Genomic DNA, 20172 nt, shown 5'->3' on the forward strand with positions numbered 1-20172 from the left:
TTAAAAACTAAGGCAGAGAATGGGCTTGAAGGAGGTTGTGTAGCTGAGCTGGTCTTTCTACATACAAAGGGGCCAGATCTTCAGCTGGTGTCAATGAGTACAGCTCCACTGACTGCTGTGAACTGCACCGAGTGACCCCAGCGGAGGATCTGGGCTGACGGATCTCACGCTTTGTGGACTAGATCTCCAGCCGGTGTAGAACAACTTAGCTCCATTGAAGTCAACCCAGCTGCCCTAATTGACACCAGCTGAGGATCTGGTTTCATGTCTACAGAGTCCTGTGGCAGGGAAGGATAAATTCAGAGGTGACAAAAATCACTGTCTAAATCTGCTTCACACTGAAACTGACCCTGACTTGCAAATTCCTGCAAATGGCAATTTAAACACCAGCCTGACCAACTTGGTTTTTCAGAGCACATCTTTCTAACCATAGTTTTGCCCATTCTCTGTATGCTGCGCAAAAATGGTCCCAATGAAACTTCAAACTCCTCTGATTGTATGTTTTGTTGCAGTCTGGAAACTCAGCCAACGCTCATCAAGAGGTCTGCTAAGGCCTAGGAGCCTTCAGAGATAACCTGGGCCCAGCTGGGAGGCAGCCACAGACGCCGGATAATTTTGTACTGGAATGCTGTGCAGGGCCGGTGCAAGGAAGTTTCATGCCCTAGGCGAAACTTCCACCTTGCGCCCCCACCCCAGCCCTGCGGCAGCTCCCCGCCCCCCCCCCCCCCCCCGTGGCAGCTCCCCCACTTCTGCCCTGAGGCGTCCCCCCCACGGCAGCTCCCCCCCGGGGAGCCATGCGGCAGCTCCCCACCCCAGCTCACCTCTGCTCCGCCTCCTTCCCGAGCATGCCACTCCCGCTCTAATTCTCCACCCCTCCCAGGCTTGCGGTGCCAAAAAGCTGATTGGCGCTGCAAGCCTGGAAGGTGGGAGAAGTGGAGTGGCGACCGCGCGCTCGGGGAGGGGGCGTAGGAACGCTTTAAAAAAAATTGGGGGCACCGCTTTTTGGTGCCCCCAAATCTTGGCGCCCTAGGCAACCACCTAGTTTGCCTTAATGGTAGCACCAGCCCTGATGATGTGACATTTAAGAGATGGGCCCTAGCCGCCACGTGCAGCTCCAGAGCCAATCTGCCCAAAGGTGTTTGGATCTGGGAGTCTGGGTCAGGCCCATCTTCAGGAAATGTGGAGTTTCATGCTTTCAGTGTGAATCCAAGGGGTGCTAGTTGATTTGCAGTGAGCTTTGAGAGGACGGGTCGGTCAATGGTTAGGGCATTATCATAGGACACAGGAGACCTGCATTCAATTCCCTGCTCTGCCACAGACTTTCTGTGTGACCTGGGCAAGTTACTTAGCCGCTCTCTGCCTCAGTTTCCCCTCCGTGCCTCACCAGGGGTGTTCTGGGGACAAATACGTCAGTGTGAGGTGCTCAAATACAATGGTAATGGGGACCAAATAAGCACCTTAGACAGTTAGTTTGAACCTGAGACACACACTGAAAGACACTTGTGGGGTAGGTGAAACCACGAGGACACAGAGGAAAGAAAATGTTTGGACGAATGGCTGCAAAGTTGAGCCAAAGGGTTTCACGCCCTCTGCCAATGGAGGGCTGAAAGCCTCACTCAGGAAAATGAAAAAGAAATAAATAAAGTCCCAGCGAAATCACTTCACCTTCATCTCAGTTTTGTGCCCAACCCTCAGCAGTTAATGTAACAGAACAGATTGTGCAGACGAAATTCTTGTTTGTGGCATAACTGCTCCTGTTCCACGCACTGTATAGTGCCTATGTACACGATCCACTAGGGGACGCCAACACAGCAGCCAACTTCAGTGCCAATGCTTTCAGGGGCATTTCAGAAGTTCCTTTAATTAAAGGGCACCTGTACAGCCCAGGCAAATTACAGTGCCGCACCTTCCTAAAGCCACGTCTGTTTTATATACAGCTGCACTCTGTGCATCAGCTGTTCCCCTACCCACTCTCAAAAACACAGCGCCACACGAGCGTTCCCTTCATTGTGCATTCATGGTGCATCTGGAGGCTCAAAGATCTCCAAGGGTCAAACATCCATATTACACACAATCCACCTCCCCACCCCACTACACACCTCCAGGAGCTGCAGCTACAGCAGGCACAAGCAGCACTGCCAACTGTGATTGCTACTGCAGATCCCGTGTGCCTGACAAACTGAATTGTCCCTCGTTATTTATTGTTCGCTTTATTCTCCGGGACATAGTGATCCCCTCCTAGGATTTCTGCCCTTTCATTTCCAGGCCTCAATAACTCCTGAATTGCAGTTTCATGTGGTTTTGTGATTGTTAACCCAGCATGGGGATGGGGCTGCAGCCATAAATTCTCAATGAATCTTGTATGGCAAAACACGGGCTGTGAAAAGCATTTTCTCCTTCATTTGCAGTCAAAGAACATACTGCAGGCTCTCTCCACTGAGCAAGACTCAACAGCAGCCAGGTTTTCTAAGGAACAGTGATCGCTCTATCGATGAGAAAGATCATTTCTGGGGAAGGCCTCTCCACGCAGCCTGTCAGACCCAACCAAGCAGCGGCAGCAAAACAGGCCTTGCAAAATAAATCCCTAAGTCCGTAAAATGTATTCTCGCCTTTTCCCTCCCGCTCCTCCGCTGATGACAAGGCTCCCACGGGTGCAGCTGTTAAGGGACAATGCATTTACCTTATGGTTTTTACCATGCCGGTACATCATCCAGTCCTCGCCATTGGTGCTGATCTCCAGCTTGTAGGAGCGGACATAGTAGCCATTCTGCGTTTCTCTGGAGATGGCACCCTGGGTAGCAATGGCCGTCAACATGGTCAGGAAACGAAGGTCCACCTGATCGGGGGGTGAGGAGAGAAGGGAAAGGAGGACAAGGAAGAAAATGGTGACTACCATCCGTCCCACGATGGACGGGATCATCCCCTCATTTTTAAAAACTAAGGGCCAGTTGCTCAGAGGGTGCAAACCAGCATGGCTCGATTGGAGCTTTGTTGATTTATACCAGCAGCGGATCTAATATCCCATTTGCTTTTGTTAGAGCCTGTAGACACAGCTGTGGGTTTTGCCACTGCATTGCTTGAGAGTTCTGTGCAACAAGGGTCACACTGGTTTGGAAACTCAGCAGTACTGTCCCAGGGCTGATTTTCAGACCACTTAACTGAAGAACATGCCACAGAGAAAAAATGTTTCATGCTCTGCAGTTTTCAAGCAATTTTATACTTTCGGGGGAAAGCGAGGGGAAAGTATGGTGCAAGTGTCTCTGTCTGTTTAAGTATGAAACAGGCCAAGTGACTGTGTACGAATGTGTGATTGATCACAAGGGGCAAAATCTTGATGCCCTTTTGCAGTTTGTACTCAGTCTTTAAGTAAACTCCCATTGATTTTAATGGGAAAAAAGCAGGGTTTGACCTCAGCAGGAATTTAGCTAGTGTGAGGACTGGGTGAAACTGATTAAGGACTTTGAAGTTTGGCCATAAATTAAAGTACAAAGTCTCCCCTCAGACCAGACAACAGGATCGTCACTAAAATTGAATGCTTGTGTCCTTTTAAATGGGACAGAAGCCACCGGACAGAGCTTTCCCATGTAAAATAAAGTCATGATGGCCAATTAGCAAGAGCAGCAGTTTTCAATGTTTTTAATGTTTATTTTAGTTATGTGGGTTAAAAAAAATCACGCAATCTGGCTTGCTAGCACTGCCACGAATGTAGCCTTAGGGCTTGTCTACACTACCCGCTAGCTCGGCGGGCAGCGTTCGATCCAGCGGGTGTCGATTTATCGCGTCTAGTATAGACAAGATAAATCAATCGCTGAACGCTCTCCCATCGACTCCACCAGAATGAGGTACTCAAGCGGAGTAGATGGGAGAGCATCAGCTGTCGATTTACAGACACAGCGGTAAGTAGATCTAAGTACGTCGACTTCAGCTACGCTATTCACATAGCTGAAGTTGCGTAACTTAGATCGAACCCGCGCAGTAGTGTAGACAAGCCCTTGGACATCTGCTTCAGGCAATGACACTTCCGTACCTACAGTTCTTAATGCCCATTAGCAAGCACCATCTGCGCTATAGCCCCTCAGATACCCTTTGTGGAGAGACAATGTGTTTCTAACGAAGGGCCTAAGGAAAGCCTTTGCTCTGAAGTCCCGAATTGAAATCCACACTGACAATGCTCACTACATCTCCAGCACAATCAATATTATTCTAGCTGCACATTCACAACATTTTTTTAAGATTCCAGCCATCAGGGTGGCTGCAGAGTCAATGGTCCTTGTAAGTAGCAGGAGACTCTCTCTCTCTCTCTCTCTCTCTCTCAGCTCTCTCGAAAGTCCATGGAGGTTCAGGGGGCATAAGGTCAAGTCAGGACTTGTGCAGGAATGTTAATGGGCCAGCAGCAGGGCTGGCTCCTTTCACAAAGGCAGAGTCATCCTGACATCCCTAAACAGCAGCTCAGCCACCGCTGACTCTCTGCATGTCACAAAGGCAATAAAAGAGCCCACAAGCCTTATTATGTTCAAGGGTCAGTTTAACAGCAGGACACTCAAATGTGGCTCAAAGTGGGGGAGGGAGGAAAGCTGAAGGTTTGGAGTGCAATGGTGGGGCTTTGCCAATGCTGGCTTGGCGTCCAGCAGAGATGCTTTCTCACAGCATCACTCTGCCAGTGCTGGCTACCAGGCCCGCACAGCAGTGCCTGCCAGTGCCAGCGTGCCCTTTCAGCACTTGCTCAGAGGACAATGCTGGCTGGGCCTCTAGCAGACCATGCTTTTGACAAAAGTGATCTAGAGGTCAGTTCAATACTGCACACTGCAGCAGCTGCCTGGCAACACAAAACTGTTGCTAAGCCCAGTATTATAGCCCCAATTCCCCATCTCCACAGCACATTAATCATAGAATCATAGACATGTAGGGCTGGAAGGGATCTTGAGAGGTCATCTAGACCAGCCCTCCCATGATGCAGCAGGGCCAGGTAAAACCAAGTAAACACAGACCATCCCAGCAAGATGTTTGTCTGACCTGTTCTTAAAAACCTCCAAGGATGGAGATTCTACAACAGGGTCGGCAACCTTTCAGAAGTGGGGTGCCGAGTCTTCATTTATTCACTCTAATTTAGGGTTTCGCATGCCAGTAATACATTGTAACATTTTTAGAAGGTCTCTTTCTATAAGTCTATAATATATAACTAAACTATTGTTGTATGTAAAGTAAATAAGGATTTTAAAATGTTTAAGAAGCTTCATTTAAAATTAAATTAAAATGCAGAGCGCCCCGGACTGGTGGCCAGGACCCTGGCAATGTGAGTGCCACTGAAAATCAGCTCGTGTGCCGCCTTCGGCACGCATGCCATAGGTTGCCTACCCCTGTTCTACAACCTCATTTGGTAACCTATTCCAGTACTTAACTATCCTTAGAGGTAAAACGTTTTTCCTAATATCTAACCTAAATCTCGCTTACTGCAGATTAAGCTGATTACTTCTTGTCCTACCTTCTGCAGGCATGGAAAACTATTGATCACTGTCCTCTTTATAGAAGCCCTTAACATTTTTGAAGGCTCTTATCAGGTCCCCTCCCAGTCTTCTTTTCTGAAGACTAAACAAATCCATTTTTGTTAAATTTTTCCTCATAGGTCAGGTTTCTAAACCTTTTATCATTTTGTTGCTCTCCTCTGGACTCTCTCCAATTTGTCCACATCTTTCTTAAAGTGTGGAGCCCAAAACTGGACACAATACTGCAGTGGAGGAGGACAATTACCTCCCATATCCTACATACGACACTCCAGTTAATACACCCCAGAAAGATATTAGACTTTTTCACAACTGTATCACATTGTTGGGTCACATTCAATTTATGATCCACTATTAACCCCAGATCCTTTTAAGCAATACCACTGCCTATCTAGTTATTTCCCATTTTGTAGTTGTGCATTTTATTTTGCCTTCTTAAGTGTAGTACTTTGCACTTGTCTTTACTGAATTTCATCTTGTTGATTTCAGACCAATTCTCCAATTTGTCAAGGTAGTTTTAAATTCTAATCCTGTCCTCCAAAATGCTTGCTGTCCCTCCCATAAAATTTTATAAGCGTACTCTCCACTCCATGTTTCAAGTCATTAATGAAAATGTTGACTAGTTCCGGATGCAGGACAGACCCTTGTGCATCCCCAGTAGATACATCCTCCCAGTTTTCATGGGCTATAACCCACTTATAGCCCACAAAAGCTTACGCCCAAATGAATTTGTTAGTCTCTAAGGTGCCACAAGGACTCCTCGTTGTTTTTACTGATATAGACTAACACGGCTACCCCTCTGAAACCTTTCCTCCTAGTTTGAGAGTGAACCATTGATAATTACTCTTTGAATACAATCCTTCACGCACTTGTGCCCACCTTATGGTATTTTCGTTTAGTCCACATTTCCCTAGTTTGCTTAGTTTGTCATGTGGGACTGTGTCAAATGCCTTAATAAAATCAAGATCTAATATTTATCCTCGATGATTTCCTCTTCCTGTCACGGGGACCTGTACGAACCTGGAGGAACTCCTTGTTGGAATCCAGGTTGGGGGTCCATCCGTTGTCATCACTGTTGAGCCGGCTCTGCTGTGGGGTCCACCTTCCATCCGAGTAGGTGGAGGAGGCACTGATCTGTTCATTGGAGATTCTGCCAGATTCCATCCCCAAAGGAACGTTGCACTGGAAGTCTGGAGCAGACGCGCACACACAAACACACAGACAATTACAAATTCTGTATCTTTCACTCCCAACTGGAAGTAAGCCATGAATTACTCCCCAGCATCCTAGATCAAACCCATATGTCTGTCACGATGATGATCGGATTTACACAGAAATATCGGTGCACACATCCAATGCAAAAAACTATTCAACATTAAGTACAGGACTGGCCTTAGGTTTGCAAGACCCTCTGTAAATTAACACATGTGGGGGGGCTCAGTCCAAATCCTTTCCCCTCTATAATAGGGTTCTTCCACCTTTGCAGACCCACAACTCTCCCCCTGGCCATACCCTGTTTACGACTCCCCCAGTCTCTTTTCAAGGTGTGCCACGCCCCCTACCTGATTGTGAAGCTGCTTGGCAACTTATAACCTCTTGAAGCCAAGAGGTGAATTCTAGCCAAAGCTGGGAAAGCAGGAAAGGAATACACCAAGGAATGCACTCTCTGCCATATCCCACAGATGCCAGAGACAGATGGGAACATACATGAGTGATCAAGAATGGTGCGCAGGTTTGAAAGATGTCTATGTGTAGGTATGTGTTGCCCTATGGGAAAGTGTGGGTCCATAGGTGGCTGCATAGGGTAGACTGGCTTAAAAGGTCGCTACCATTAAGAGTGAGAAATCTAGAATTCAACTTTTTGAATTTCCTCACTTTTAAGGCTTTTAAATCCACATTAACTCAGCCATGGGTCATGTCTTGTATATTTTACGGCATATGTTTCCTAAGAAACAGTAAGATACATTCCACAAAGAACACATCAGTAGCAAGTACTACATGGGCCAGACCCTAAGCTGGTGTAAACTGATATAGCTCTACTAACGTCCCATATGTTGAACACGGCTGAGTTAACGCTGCACTAGAAACTGGGCCAAATTATGCTCTAAGTGGTGCCATTAAAGTCTCAATTTACACCAGCGCGAGTGAGAGCAGGATTTGACGCTAACCTTTTTCATTTTCTAACTTTAGTCCCTTTGATTTTTCAAACTTGACCTTAGCGTGTACATTTAATGTCCTTGTTTTTTTAAAGAAGAGAATAAAAAGGGGACAAAAACAGGGGGGGAGGGGGAAAAAATGAAAAACTGAAGTGTCCTTAACTGAGGCATCCTTAACTCATGCAACCCTAGCTGAGGCATTCCTAACTGAGATATATTGAACGCAAGACTACTGCACAAAGGCAACCATAATGCAAATGTCCTTAGCAGAGCAGACCCTGACTGTGCATGTCCAGTATTCTAAACTTCTAAACTGCTCTAGGTCATGGGTTCTCAACAGCCAGCCTCCCTTTCTTTCTTTTTTTGGGGGGTGGGGGGGGGCCTTGAAACTTCTGAGAGGGGTGTCCTGAAACTATTTTCGGTTGTAACATGGCATCACACTACAGAAAGGTTTTGACCAGGGTCTTAGGTGGAGGATGCCATGAAGAAAAATAAAAAGATATGCTTATGATATGAATCTGACATAACTGAGATACACTTTATGCAAGATGGCTCATGTGAGATATCATTGGGAAGGTTATGATTTACTGAATGTGATTATCCAATTTGTATGCCTGTATCATTTCTGTATCTGAAGTTGAGAATATTAACTATGTATCTGTATTTCAAATGTCTTATTTTGGGTGTCACCCCCAACCAGCCCTTGAGGTACAACAATGGAAAAGCCAGACAGGGCTCAGGGGCCATTAGCAGAGACAATGGACTGTGAAAGGGCTTAGTCTTCCTGTGGAGGCTGGCGACAGCTTACGAGCAATGGCTGCCACAGCCTTGCAGAGACATGAGTCCAAGTCACCTGGCCCTGGATACCCCTCCTCCTCTTTTGGAATGCCAGTGGGTTCCACTGAAGACAAAGGGTTCCCGCCTTACACTAGAGCTATATAAGGCAGGGGAGTGACATTATCATGGGTTCTCCTCTGCCTCCCCACCAAAAGAGACACTGTAAAAAGACCTGGAAGCAAGAACTGAACTGTGGGGGGGAAGGGTTGAGCCCAAGCTGGGAGGGCGTCTAGCTTGTGAGTAATAATACCTGAGGTCTCAAGAGGGAGACCAGTGCAGCTGCCTTTCAAGACTTTCTGTAATCTGCCTGCAACAATATCTAGGGTGAGAAATACTGTTTGTAACCAATTTCTTTAGTGAAATTAGCTTAGTTTGCGTGTTTGGTTTCATTTGCTTAGTAATCTGCTTTGTTCTGTCTGTTATCTCTTATATTCACTTAAAATCTACCTTTGGTAGTTAATAAACTTATTTCTTGTTTATAATAAAACCCAGTTTATGCCATTTCTAACTGGGGGGGGGGGGGGGCAAAAAGTGTGCACATCTCTCTTCAGATTGAGGAAGAGGGCGGATTTTTATGAGCTTGCACTGGACAGATTTTTCTATACAATGCAAGACAGTATTATTTTGGGTTTCTCTCCCAAAAGGGGTGTGCACGTGAGTGCTGGGGGAGTCCTCTCACACAGAACTGACTTCAGTCTGTGTCTGCAGTGGGGTGTGGACCTACCTGTGTGTGTGCTGCAAGAGGTCAGACAGCCTAATTCAGCAAAGCAGGGAGAGGGAACGCAGGCTGATTGTGCAGGGAAGGCTCAGTGAAATACCTGTATATCAAGTGGCGTCCCAGAATGGGGGTCCAACCCGTCACAATCAGTAACTATAGTTTCCACGCAGAAGCTAAAATATACATAGTTTCCTTTCTCTCTGTACGGCTGTCTGGGAAAACAACCTCTTGAAAACCCTCATCCTGGCTCACTCATACAAATGCTTGCATACACTGACACACTGAATGATGGAAACACTCCCAGAAATTCAATAAAAATCCCACATGACTGCATGAGTCCCACCAACAGGCCTGACTGTAAAATTTCCAACTTACTTTCCGGGATCTCCTGCTGGACCAAGTAGTAGCGGGCAGAGAAGCCATCTTTAGCCACTGCCAGATCAGTATGGAAGGTAAGCGAGAGAATACCAGTAGCTGAGCGGATCTCAGAAGGTGTCCTAGTGCCACAGTACCTGCCTATCAAAGGGCCAACTGCAAAAGAAAGAGCAGCAAAGTAGCTCCAGCCTTTTGGTTGGACTCGTTAGTCTTTATCTAACCTGACAAGTCAGCACTACTTGGCAAGAATACATTAGTGGTGGAAAGCGAGTACTAATCAACCCTACAGAACCAATCCAGATGAAATGAAGGCATTTTTGATTGTTTAATTTCTATCACTTATATTTTTACAAGAACAGAGGTAGATCAAGTGTAATATCAGTTTGTTCACCTCTCCGAATTTCTAGTGCACATTTGTGTGTCCATCTATCTGCATTTCTACTGCATGTACTATATAACACATCTGATACATCCTCTATAGGACAGATGTTATTCTGTACTTGCAGGGAGATGGACTCAGTGATCAATAGATCTTTTTCATCTCTAACTCAAATGATCCAATGATACAATTAGAAAATTAAAAGTGTAGGTTCATCAGTAATATGAAGTCTATGTTGACAAACCCAGTATTGGGGACAGATAAATATGGTGATGATGCAAATCCTAACAGCTGAGAAAAGGCCAACAATATTTTGCATTTGTTAGTGCTGCAGAATACCGACAAGTCATGCCCCGCTATGGAATTTTCCAGACTCATCATTACAGCTGGTTAATGGGAGACTAGTCAGACATAGAGAAAAGCCTTGGTGATACATCGCCCCAGTGCTTACCTTGAGGAATGCCATCCCAGATGTCCAGCCAATCATACTTGCAATCTCCCTCTCCGACCTGCAAGGGGTCATGCTCCAGGTCAAAGGTCAGAAACTGAAGGATGATTTCCATCTTTGGCTTGGCCATGATGGTGAAAGTGCAGTCCAAGTTGTGGGGATACTTATCAGGGAATCCTGGGGACTCAATAGTGCCATTGGAGCTGGTGAAGTTTCTAGAACAGTCTTCAGAGCCTGCAGGGGTAGAAAAAGTGGACGTAACTAACAACAACATGGCTGACATTGACTGCTCTCGCCTCCTTGTGCGCTTGGCAATATTCACTCTGTATCCAGAGCGTTGTCAGGATTTTTGCTAGCAACTTCTTGGGACACAAGAGCTTTGTACATTTCATAAAGACAGAGGGTGAGCTTTTTAAATAATTCCGACGGGCTTTGGACTGAACATCTCACGTTCACTGTAGACGTGTGCCTAGACTGCTTTGAAAACCTCACTCAGAATCGATAGCTAATCCCGCTGCAAATACTCTGAAAATGGTATTAAGGGAATAGGAAAGCCCAAAAGGTTGGAAGCCCAAGCTGCACTGCAATGTGCCAACACCTGTTGCAACACAATGTTATAATGTCACCATGCCAGCAGTACAGGGGTTATGCTCTGAGGCAACAGCACGATCAGCAGTAGTGGGTCAGGCATGAGGAAGAGTTTGCTGTTCTTTTTCACCCCATTCCTACAGTCTACCGATGGGCTCTTGGAGCACAGGGTCTTCTTAGCTGGCACTGTGACATGAATGCAACCAAGATGCAACCATTCTTGTGACACACCATCACCAAAAATGGACCTGGACTCAGCATGTTTGGGGTCAACTCAGCAGACTGCAATTGGGTTAGTGTAAATAATATACCGGTTCCCCCAGTATATTGTGGGGAGGCAGGGGGAGAAATGGGCATAAAGAGTAAAACACATATATGGCCAGACTAAAGATCTAGCTCTCTAGGGCTATATTTGGGGAACTAATTGAGGGAATCATGACCCACAATCAGGGAGGGTGACTGACAAAGGGAGGAAGGAGAAAGGAATGGAATCTGGCAGGGCCAAGGAATTTGTCTAATTTTTAAAAGAGATCTCCCTGACTTACTGATTTTGTGTCTGTCTGCTTATCTATCTTAGAACTTAGCACTAGCACCCATCACTGCGGTATCTGAGCTAAAATTTCCTCTTGAGAGTCATGAGATCTGGGTTATTTTCTCAGCTGTGGCACAGACTTCCTGCAAGGCCTTGGGCAAGTCACTTAGCCTTTCTGTACCTCAGTTTCTCTATCAGCAAAATAGGGATACTAATGTTTACCTAGAAACAATGCTGCTGTGAGGCTTACTTCAGTACTGCTTATAAAGCATTCTGAAATCCTCACATGGGCAATTGCTAGCGAAGTATAAATGATCAATGATTCATTATCGCTATTATGTATTTTATTTTCCATTGGAGTGGCAATTAGCAGAGCAACCTCTCCGCAACTTCACCCAAAGCCTCGGACCTTAGCTGTAGAGCGTATGAATGGCTGGTCCAGCCTATGTCTCCAGACAGTGGCTGCTGAAAGATTTCGGGGGTCGGAGGACTGGTGTGTGTGTGTGTGCGCGCACATGCGTGTGTGAGAGAGATTCTGTTGACAGGAGGAACAGAGTGCTCTTTCTCTCTTATTCAGCTGTCTGCACCAGAAATGTTAGTTATTTCTATTCTTGAGGAAGACTTTCTGATTGCCAACAGGGCAGACAATGTTGCCACTTATTTATTGCTGACCTTGACGCTGGCCTCCCTCGTACCACAGCCTGCTCAAGGTGCCTCAGGGTGGTGGGGGAGAAGAGGAGGTTGTGTCCTATTCATACCATGGCTGCTTTAAAACCACTGTTCTTTAGAGGCTGGACAATTGACAATGGAAATCTCCAGCCTGTGGGCCATCGGAGGGGCAAAGAGGGTGTTACAGAGGCCTTTATCTCCATGACTGTAACAGAGGGTTAACATTCACTAAGGCTTTGACTTTTGTTTTATAGGGATGCTGCACTTCTCTATAAACTCACTGCTCCCACTCACCGAGTCGGTGCAAGTCTTCTTGGGACCAATTGGACCTTGTTATTAAGATCTGCACTAGCCTACGCAAGTTAGGAGAGCAACTTGAGATAACAGCTGGACCACTGGTACTGTAGTACCCCTAGGTGGAGTAACATTGAGAGGAATTTCTTAACTGACTATAGGAGAGCAGCCAGCTTCTCTGGTGTGATAATGCAGAGGGAAATAGAAGAGGCCAAGCACAAATCGCAAGACAACACAATGAACAAGAATAAGAATGTATTTACTCCTGATCAAATAAAAAGGCAGCCAGATTTATGAAGAGACTAATACACACTCCAAGCCAAGGAGGAAAGCACAGAAATATTCAATAAACCAGATGTTGACTGTCAGGAAATGTCCCCTAGGGACTGTACAGAAATGTAACTGTGATACTGTTAGATAGCAACGATTTCCTCATTTGGGTCGCTTGTAGTGGTTAGTATCTTTGTCAATAGCTTGACTGTAACCAGCAAACAATGACTGGCTTTACAGGTAACCTGCAAATAATAAATGGAAATCATGTTTACTTCAGCAATATGTGCTAAATGCTCCCACTCACCAGGCTGAGGGAACAATTCAGCACATAAACAACTAAAAGGAAACCACTTAGGGCTTGTCTAACTGGCACTTTACAGAGCTGCAACTTTCTCGGTCAAGGGTGTGAAAAAACACACCCAGAAGCAACAAAAGTTTTAGTGCTGAAAAGCGCCAGTATAGACAGTGCTTTATCGCCAGGAGCCGCACTCCCGGTGATAAAGCTACCACCCCTTGTTCGGGGTAGTTATTTTTTATCGCCAGGAGAGCTCTCCCCCGGCGATAAAGTGTGACTACACTGCCCACGTCACAGTGTGGCCGCGTTGCCACGCTGTAACGTGGGCAGTGTAGACATGCCCTTAAAAACAGGCTTGTCCAACTGCTCTCACTGTCACGCCCCAGAGGTAGGGATGGCTGGAGCCATGAAGTTCAGATCTGATCTCTCCCAAAGTATAGTGGCATTTGGCGAGAGGGTGTTGGTTTGGACTCATCTCTCCTGGAAGGCATCAATATCATGGCTATATACATGAACTCCTGCATAAAGGGGAGTGGGTTGTTTTTCTTTTTTTGGAATAGTTTTCAAAGTGTGCTTAATTTATTCTTCTTCCATTTTTAATAATAAAAAGGAGCTTTGAAAACTCTACCAGGTAGTAAAAGAAATAAGAACTAACCTGGGATGTACCTGGCAGCAGAGTTTCCTTAGTATGAGGGGGTGTCATGGGGCCAAACTTTTCAAAAGCGTAATGATTCTGGGGGCCAAACTTGAGACACCCTTAATGAGGCCTGATTTTCAGAGGACGGGTGTGCTCAGCATTTTCTGAAATTCAGGCTCTGTTAAGCTGTATTGCTTGAGTAGGGTGCTCAAACTCATTAGACATGTTTGAAAATTGTGACCTGGATGTCATCTTTTGGGGTGTCACAGCAAAACTGACCAATACAAAACCAGGGGACTTAACCATTAGGAAGCAGCTGTTTATATGCCAAGTGCCTCTCTTAATTGTGTGTGTGTGTGTGTGTGTGACTGACATGGAGTATCTTAACTGGATGCCCTTTAAAGCCAGTGGAACTTCAGGCTAATCACCAGTTCCGACTAAACCTTAGTGCTGATCCATCCGCCCTATTTATTTGTCTACACACAAAAGGCAGGATTTGTTTACCCCACAGATCTGAGGCCAGAGACCCTCCTACCCCTAAAGATGGTTTCAGGGGACACTGATCTCTCTAGGTGGGCTGTGTGCACTCTGAGATTGGGTAAACAACTGGCTTCAGTGCCTCCCACCCTCCAGAAACTGAAACCTTGCTTATGTTTTGAATTTTGTCTAGAGTGGTTTCAAGCCAAAAGCCCTCTTCAGAGAGTACAGTGAGCATTTTAACAGCACTCAGTACCAACAAGGAGGCCTGTACTTGATGAAGCCCCAGCCCGAGGTCTTCTACCTGAAGGGAAGTATATTTGTCTAGGGAATCCAAGCTGAGGGACAGGAAATGAGAAAACTCAGCGCCTGCCTTCCTCCTACTCCTTCTGCCTCTGTGACGCAGCCCTTACTTCCTCTTCCTCCGATGGTCTTTTCCCATGACGTTAGCCCCTTCCTGGTTCGTACTCAATGGACAGAGTGCTTCTCACTCTCTGCCCGTTGTACCTCCCTGCCAGCCGGCCTCTCGGCACAGCGTCACTGCCTGGTTTTGTGTCAGCTCAGCCTCATCCTGGCCACTGCTGCATCCTGGACTACTCCCAGTCCTGCTTCATGACATAAAAGTCAGGGCCTGGGACTGGCAGCAAGGGCAAGTGGGACAAGGCACACAGGAGGGACTGGGATAGGATTAAGGGTTATGGGTAGGAAGAGGCAAGACAGCCCTGGTTTGAGTCAACTATCTTTCCACCTGTACAAAGACTCATCCTGATCCCTGCCTCAGTGTCCACTATTCCCTCAGCAAATCCCACGAAAACTGCCAGTCCTGATGGGTTAACTAACCCCTTCAGGATTAATCAATGTTCAACCATTAAGTGGGACAATCATGTCATGAACTGGCTGGTGTGTATGTGCACCACTGCCCTCTACTGGATGGAAAAAGAGCTGCTCAACTGTGTGCCAGAGGCTTTACATGGCCACACCCTCATAACGATTCTCCATTTTAACGAGTCACCCCAGGAATAGATAGATACACTGATAGATTTTTTTAATCCACCCTCTCCCCTTCTAAATTAAAGTCAGGAAGTCCTATTTCATTTGTATTCCCATCCCCAGGCAGCCCGTCATCAGCACCCGAGTCTGTATGTGAGTATGTCTCTGTGTATTTACAAGCATCTGTCTCTAAATAATATATAACTGTGCTCAAAAACACTAAATACTTATGTGCTTGTATTAAGATTCTGAAAAAGAAACAAACAAAGCTGCGTCTATTTTTGATTCTCCAGTATATTCATGTATTTGTTTCATATTCTGCTGATGATGTGACAGTCGTGTGTTTTCTTCCACTACTCTAGCAATGGAATGTGGGCAGAGGGCCTGGTCCTGTGACAGATAGCTTCGGGTATCCTTGTGCAAAACATACTTATGCCGTTCATGTGCACACAAGCTCTCTCTTTCTCTCTCTCTCAGGGCTACTGTATGCAGCTGTGCCGCTGTAGCGCGTCTAGAGAAGACGCTTTATGCCGATGGGAGAGCGCTCTCCCATCGACGTAAGCCATCTCCGTGAGAGGTGGTAGCTATGTCCGTGGGAGAAGCAATCCTACCGACATAGCGCTGTCCACACCGGCTATATTGCACGGGGGGCGGAGCAGGAGGGGAAGACATTATTCACACCCCTGAGCGACATAAGTTATACCGACATAAGTAGAAGTATGTACAACCCCTCAATCTCTCCTCTCTCTCTCACACACATACTCATGCGTGTGCACACACAAACATAGAGTTTCGTATTTTCTTGAGACTACTTGTTCTCATGCATACAGTTCTGACAAATATTTAGACAGAGCTAATATAAAAAGGCCTTTTGAGCAGCCTTTACTTTCTTCCAGAATAGTTTTGTATAAAACAGAATTATGAATAGTTCCTGTTATACTGAATTCAACAGCCGCCTGTCTGACTCCCCTGCTGACACTGCAGGCAGCAGCCCCTTTAAACGAGAAGTCCACCCGTTACAAAAACCCTTGCCTTCCAGAAAGAGAAAACAAGAGTCATTGATCAGTGCTTAAGTTGTATATCCACAGGAGCTCTACACAGTTCTAAAGGAGGGACAATCTTCACTTAGCCCTGACTTAACAAGCGCTTACATGCCATGAAGAAAAGATAGACTGTTTGTAGTTCTGGAATGCAAGAGAATTTAATGAGGAAACCTGCTTTTCATGCCAAGATACGAATCAAAAAGCACTATAACGCACCACTAAAATCTGTACCTTCTTGGAAATGTGATGAAACAGACTTGCCAAAAAATAATACCCTTTGTACTGAGCACATGCTAAAAACCCTACTGAAAATGTGGCTTATGGGATTTGCCCTGTGATGATCCCAATGTCAACTGCTGGGAAGATAGGTGCTGTAGGTCTGCCAGTCCGAAGTCTGCCTTTGACACTGACCTGTCTTGTAGATCTCATAGCGCAAAGAGAAGCCAGCGCCTTGCCGTGCGTAGTCCGAGGTGAACTTAATGTAGAGAGAGGAGCCTGAGGAGATGATGGTCGGAGGAGCGATGTTCCCACAGTGTTTGCCCAGCAGGTCTGCCGACTCGCTGTCTCCGTCCCGTATCTCGATAAAGTCATATCTGTCCAAGGAGTGAAAAGGGAGACAGAAGAGACACATGACAAACAGGGTCATGTTACAGAATGTATAGCACAAACACAATGCGTCCTTCTTCCCACCCTATACGTGCCTACATACTTAACAGAAGCATCTGCCAGGCTGCGTGCTTCGACCATATCACCCCCTTGCTTGCATCTCTCCATTTCCACTGCAGTAAGCACAAGCTACTTGTCTTCACCTTTTAGGCCCTTTATGGCTTATGCCTGTCCTACCTAGGATCTCTAATCCGCTAGACAGGTGTAAACTCTCACCTCCACTTTGCCCACAATGTCACCCTTGATTGCCCATTTGCCAAATTTTCAGACAAGCGGTCATCATGCAGTCTCCCGTGCTACCACTTATGCGAAGGAGAAGCACCCTATAAAAATCTTCCAGACCATTATCCTCCTTTACATCTCTTCTTAAAAGGCACTGTCCCATGATGCCTACAAAACACTTGACAATTCTTAGACAGCTGGTGTGCGGTGATCACTGCTTATTCCACTGTTCATAATGGCCTCACTGCTTCCTTGTCTCCCAGCAGTTTGCTGTATCCACCTGTTGTCTTTCATCTTAAACATTGGGGCCTGGGTCATCTCTTTGTTATAGTCTGAACAGCCCCTGGCACAATGGGACTGAGGCCTCTAGGTGCTACCCACGATACAAATAATAAGCAATCTTAATTATAACAAACACCTCCCTCTACTGAAACTTTGCTCCTAGACCTACCTCCCATTCCATAACTAGCTTGTGTGTTTCCTTTCCCTCAATTCCTTCCCTTGTTCTCTCTAGTAAGTTGTATTATTTGTTATTTATATTCAGCTCTCAGATATCGCTCTCTGTCCAAATGATCATTCACTCTCCAAGCACTCCTGCACAGTAGGTACGTTACTATCATTATCCCTATTTCACACTTGCCAGAGAGGTAACGATGGGATTTTCAAATGCACATAAGTGATTTAGGAGCATAAATCCCAAGGGATTTGACAATCCCTCCCTAGATGACTTGCCCAAGGGCACACAGGAGGGCAGTGGCAAAGACAGGAATAAAACACTCTTAACCCCCAGACCCATGCTTATTCCTCTAGCCTACTTGGTAAGAGTTTCCATTTTAACACTCTCTATACACAGTTTTCCATACCTCTCACTTTGATTGACTTAAGTGGGTTATGGCATTATCCATATGACCATCAAGTAGGGGTGGAGAAATCTTGTGCCTAACCCTGAAGTCTTTACACGCATCCCCTATTGGCTTCAAAGGAAGTTCATGTAACAATTTAAGGATTAGTTAACACACACACACACACACACACCACCAGCTCAGTCCACAGAAGGCAGAGATGGGCCCAAGACAAAACTCCAGATCCAAACACCTTCAGAACTTGGGCAATTTGGGTTCATATCCGGAAGGAGATCCTCAACTGCCATCAACAGATGTATGTCAGTTTACACCAATTTAGGACCTGACCCCCTAAATTTAGTAGTTGAAAGCCATCTGTAACAACATGGATAACAGTGGCTGAACAACACATCTTTTCATTTTAGCCATCTTTTGTCATCAGAAGGGACTTCCTGGTGCTCCTTCTTTGATTTCATTCAGAATGTTTACCCTCCTGTATTAATTAAACAGAATATCCCAAGGATACGGATTGAATAATCTGCTACCTCTTTAAACTGATCCGAATAAAGGGTGGAATTTGGGTTATTTTTACCACAAATATTTATTTCTTTAGGTTTTGATCCAATTAAATAGAATCTCTAATTAACCAGTAATTGAAGTAACTGGAAGGAAATATATATATATTTATTTATATGTTGATTTATTACACGCCCATCAAATAGTATGTGGCTGTAGGCGTACAAAAGTTAGACAAGCAGTAAATGCTCAAACAACATGGCCATGTAACCATTTAGTTCAACATATATATCATACCAAATGTGACATTATAACAAATAGAGGTAGTGTGGCCTAGTGATCAGAGCTCTGCCCTAGGACTCGGGTTCTACTCCTGGCTCTGCCTCTGGCCTGTCAGGTGATGTCACTGCTCGGTGCCTCAGTTTCCCCATCTGTAAATCCAGGATAATGATATTTATCTTTGTAAAGCGCTTTGAGAACTATGGATCAAAAGTGCTAGATAAGAGCTCCGTATTATTATCATTACTCTACCAACTCCTCCTAAAGCACTGGGTGAAACCCTAAATGCAAATATTGGGGAACGAATTGCAAATTTATGCCTAAATTAAGCACCTGCAGCCTGTATCCTGGTGCTGTTTGGCACATAGATGCCCAAATTCTATTTGACATGCCTAACTGGACATTTGTAAGCCCAGATGAGGCATTTGGGCGCTCAGTGTGGGTGCCAAAGTTTGGAAACCGCACTCTGTAATTCACATCATCATCATCAGGCGCACACACTGCTGAGAGAAGCAACATAAAAGTGACTGCTGATAACGAGGTCTAATTAATCACATACAGAACCTTGCTGTGATCAGCACTTGGGCAGACACCATGCTAAGTATATATATATAGAGAGAGAGAGAGAGAGAGAGAGAGAGAGAGAGAGAGAGAGAGAGAAATGAAACCCTCAAGGCTATTAGAGATGGGCCCAAGTCATAGAATTCAGATCGGGGATAGCCGTGTTAGTCTGTATCCAGATAGTTAGTCTACTATCCACCGGACTCCTTGTTGTTTTTGAGAATTCAGATCTACAGCCAGATTTCAAATCATCCAAAGCTTAATGGTGTTGGATCCTTACCAGTGTGCCAAGACCACTCTGTCTATTATATAATGACCAATTTAATCTTATTGTTTCTTTGCATTCCCCTGTCTGTCTGTATCCACCTGTTTTTCTTCTCTTACACTTACATTGTAAGCTTTTGGGGGCAGGGACTGTCTCTCTGTTCAGTGTTTGTACAGAGCCTGGCACAATGGAGTCCTGGTCCACGACTAGGGCTCTTAGGTGCTACAAATAAATAATAATTCTGGTTTTAGTATGGCCCATTAGAGATAAAAGCCCACTGTGAAATTCTCATCTGAATCTAAAACTCCCACTAAAGCCCTTGGAGTGTTCCTCTTGCCGCATGTCTTGTGGCAGGGTAGCATTGGTATCTCTGTGTGGCAGATAAGTAGTTTTTACATGAACATCATGCAATCTTTACACACTTTCTCTCTCCTTTCTGTGTTTAGTCTCTGACCAGCCTACCATTATTTACAGAAAACTACCCATCTTTCTTTCTCTGTTTATTTGCTTAGCATCAACCTGTGAAAACAACATGCTATGCATCTTCTCCTCCGGGGGACAGGAGAACGCAGAAATGTTACACACTGCCAGGCTTCTTACTTTCCACTT

General features: G+C 45.5%; 1 protein-coding gene across 4 annotated transcripts in view; it reads right to left on the reverse strand.

Moving 5' to 3' along the window:
* The window catches only part of NRP2 (neuropilin 2), a 124203-nt gene that overhangs the window by 66818 nt on the left and 37213 nt on the right, over positions 1–20172 (reverse strand). For all 4 annotated transcript variants that reach the window (XM_054044749.1, XM_054044748.1, XM_054044751.1 and 1 more), the window contains exons 3-7: positions 16624–16805; positions 10418–10648; positions 9588–9743; positions 6522–6691; positions 2681–2836 (exon numbers count right to left, since the gene is read on the reverse strand). In XM_054044749.1, coding sequence (XP_053900724.1) covers positions 2681–2836; positions 6522–6691; positions 9588–9743; positions 10418–10648; positions 16624–16805 — 895 coding nt within the window. The remainder of the gene's footprint in view (positions 1–2680; positions 2837–6521; positions 6692–9587; positions 9744–10417; positions 10649–16623; positions 16806–20172) is intronic.

The sequence above is a fragment of the Malaclemys terrapin genome, chromosome 11, assembly GCF_027887155.1.
Source record: "Malaclemys terrapin pileata isolate rMalTer1 chromosome 11, rMalTer1.hap1, whole genome shotgun sequence".
Classification (NCBI taxonomy): Eukaryota; Metazoa; Chordata; order Testudines; family Emydidae; genus Malaclemys; species Malaclemys terrapin.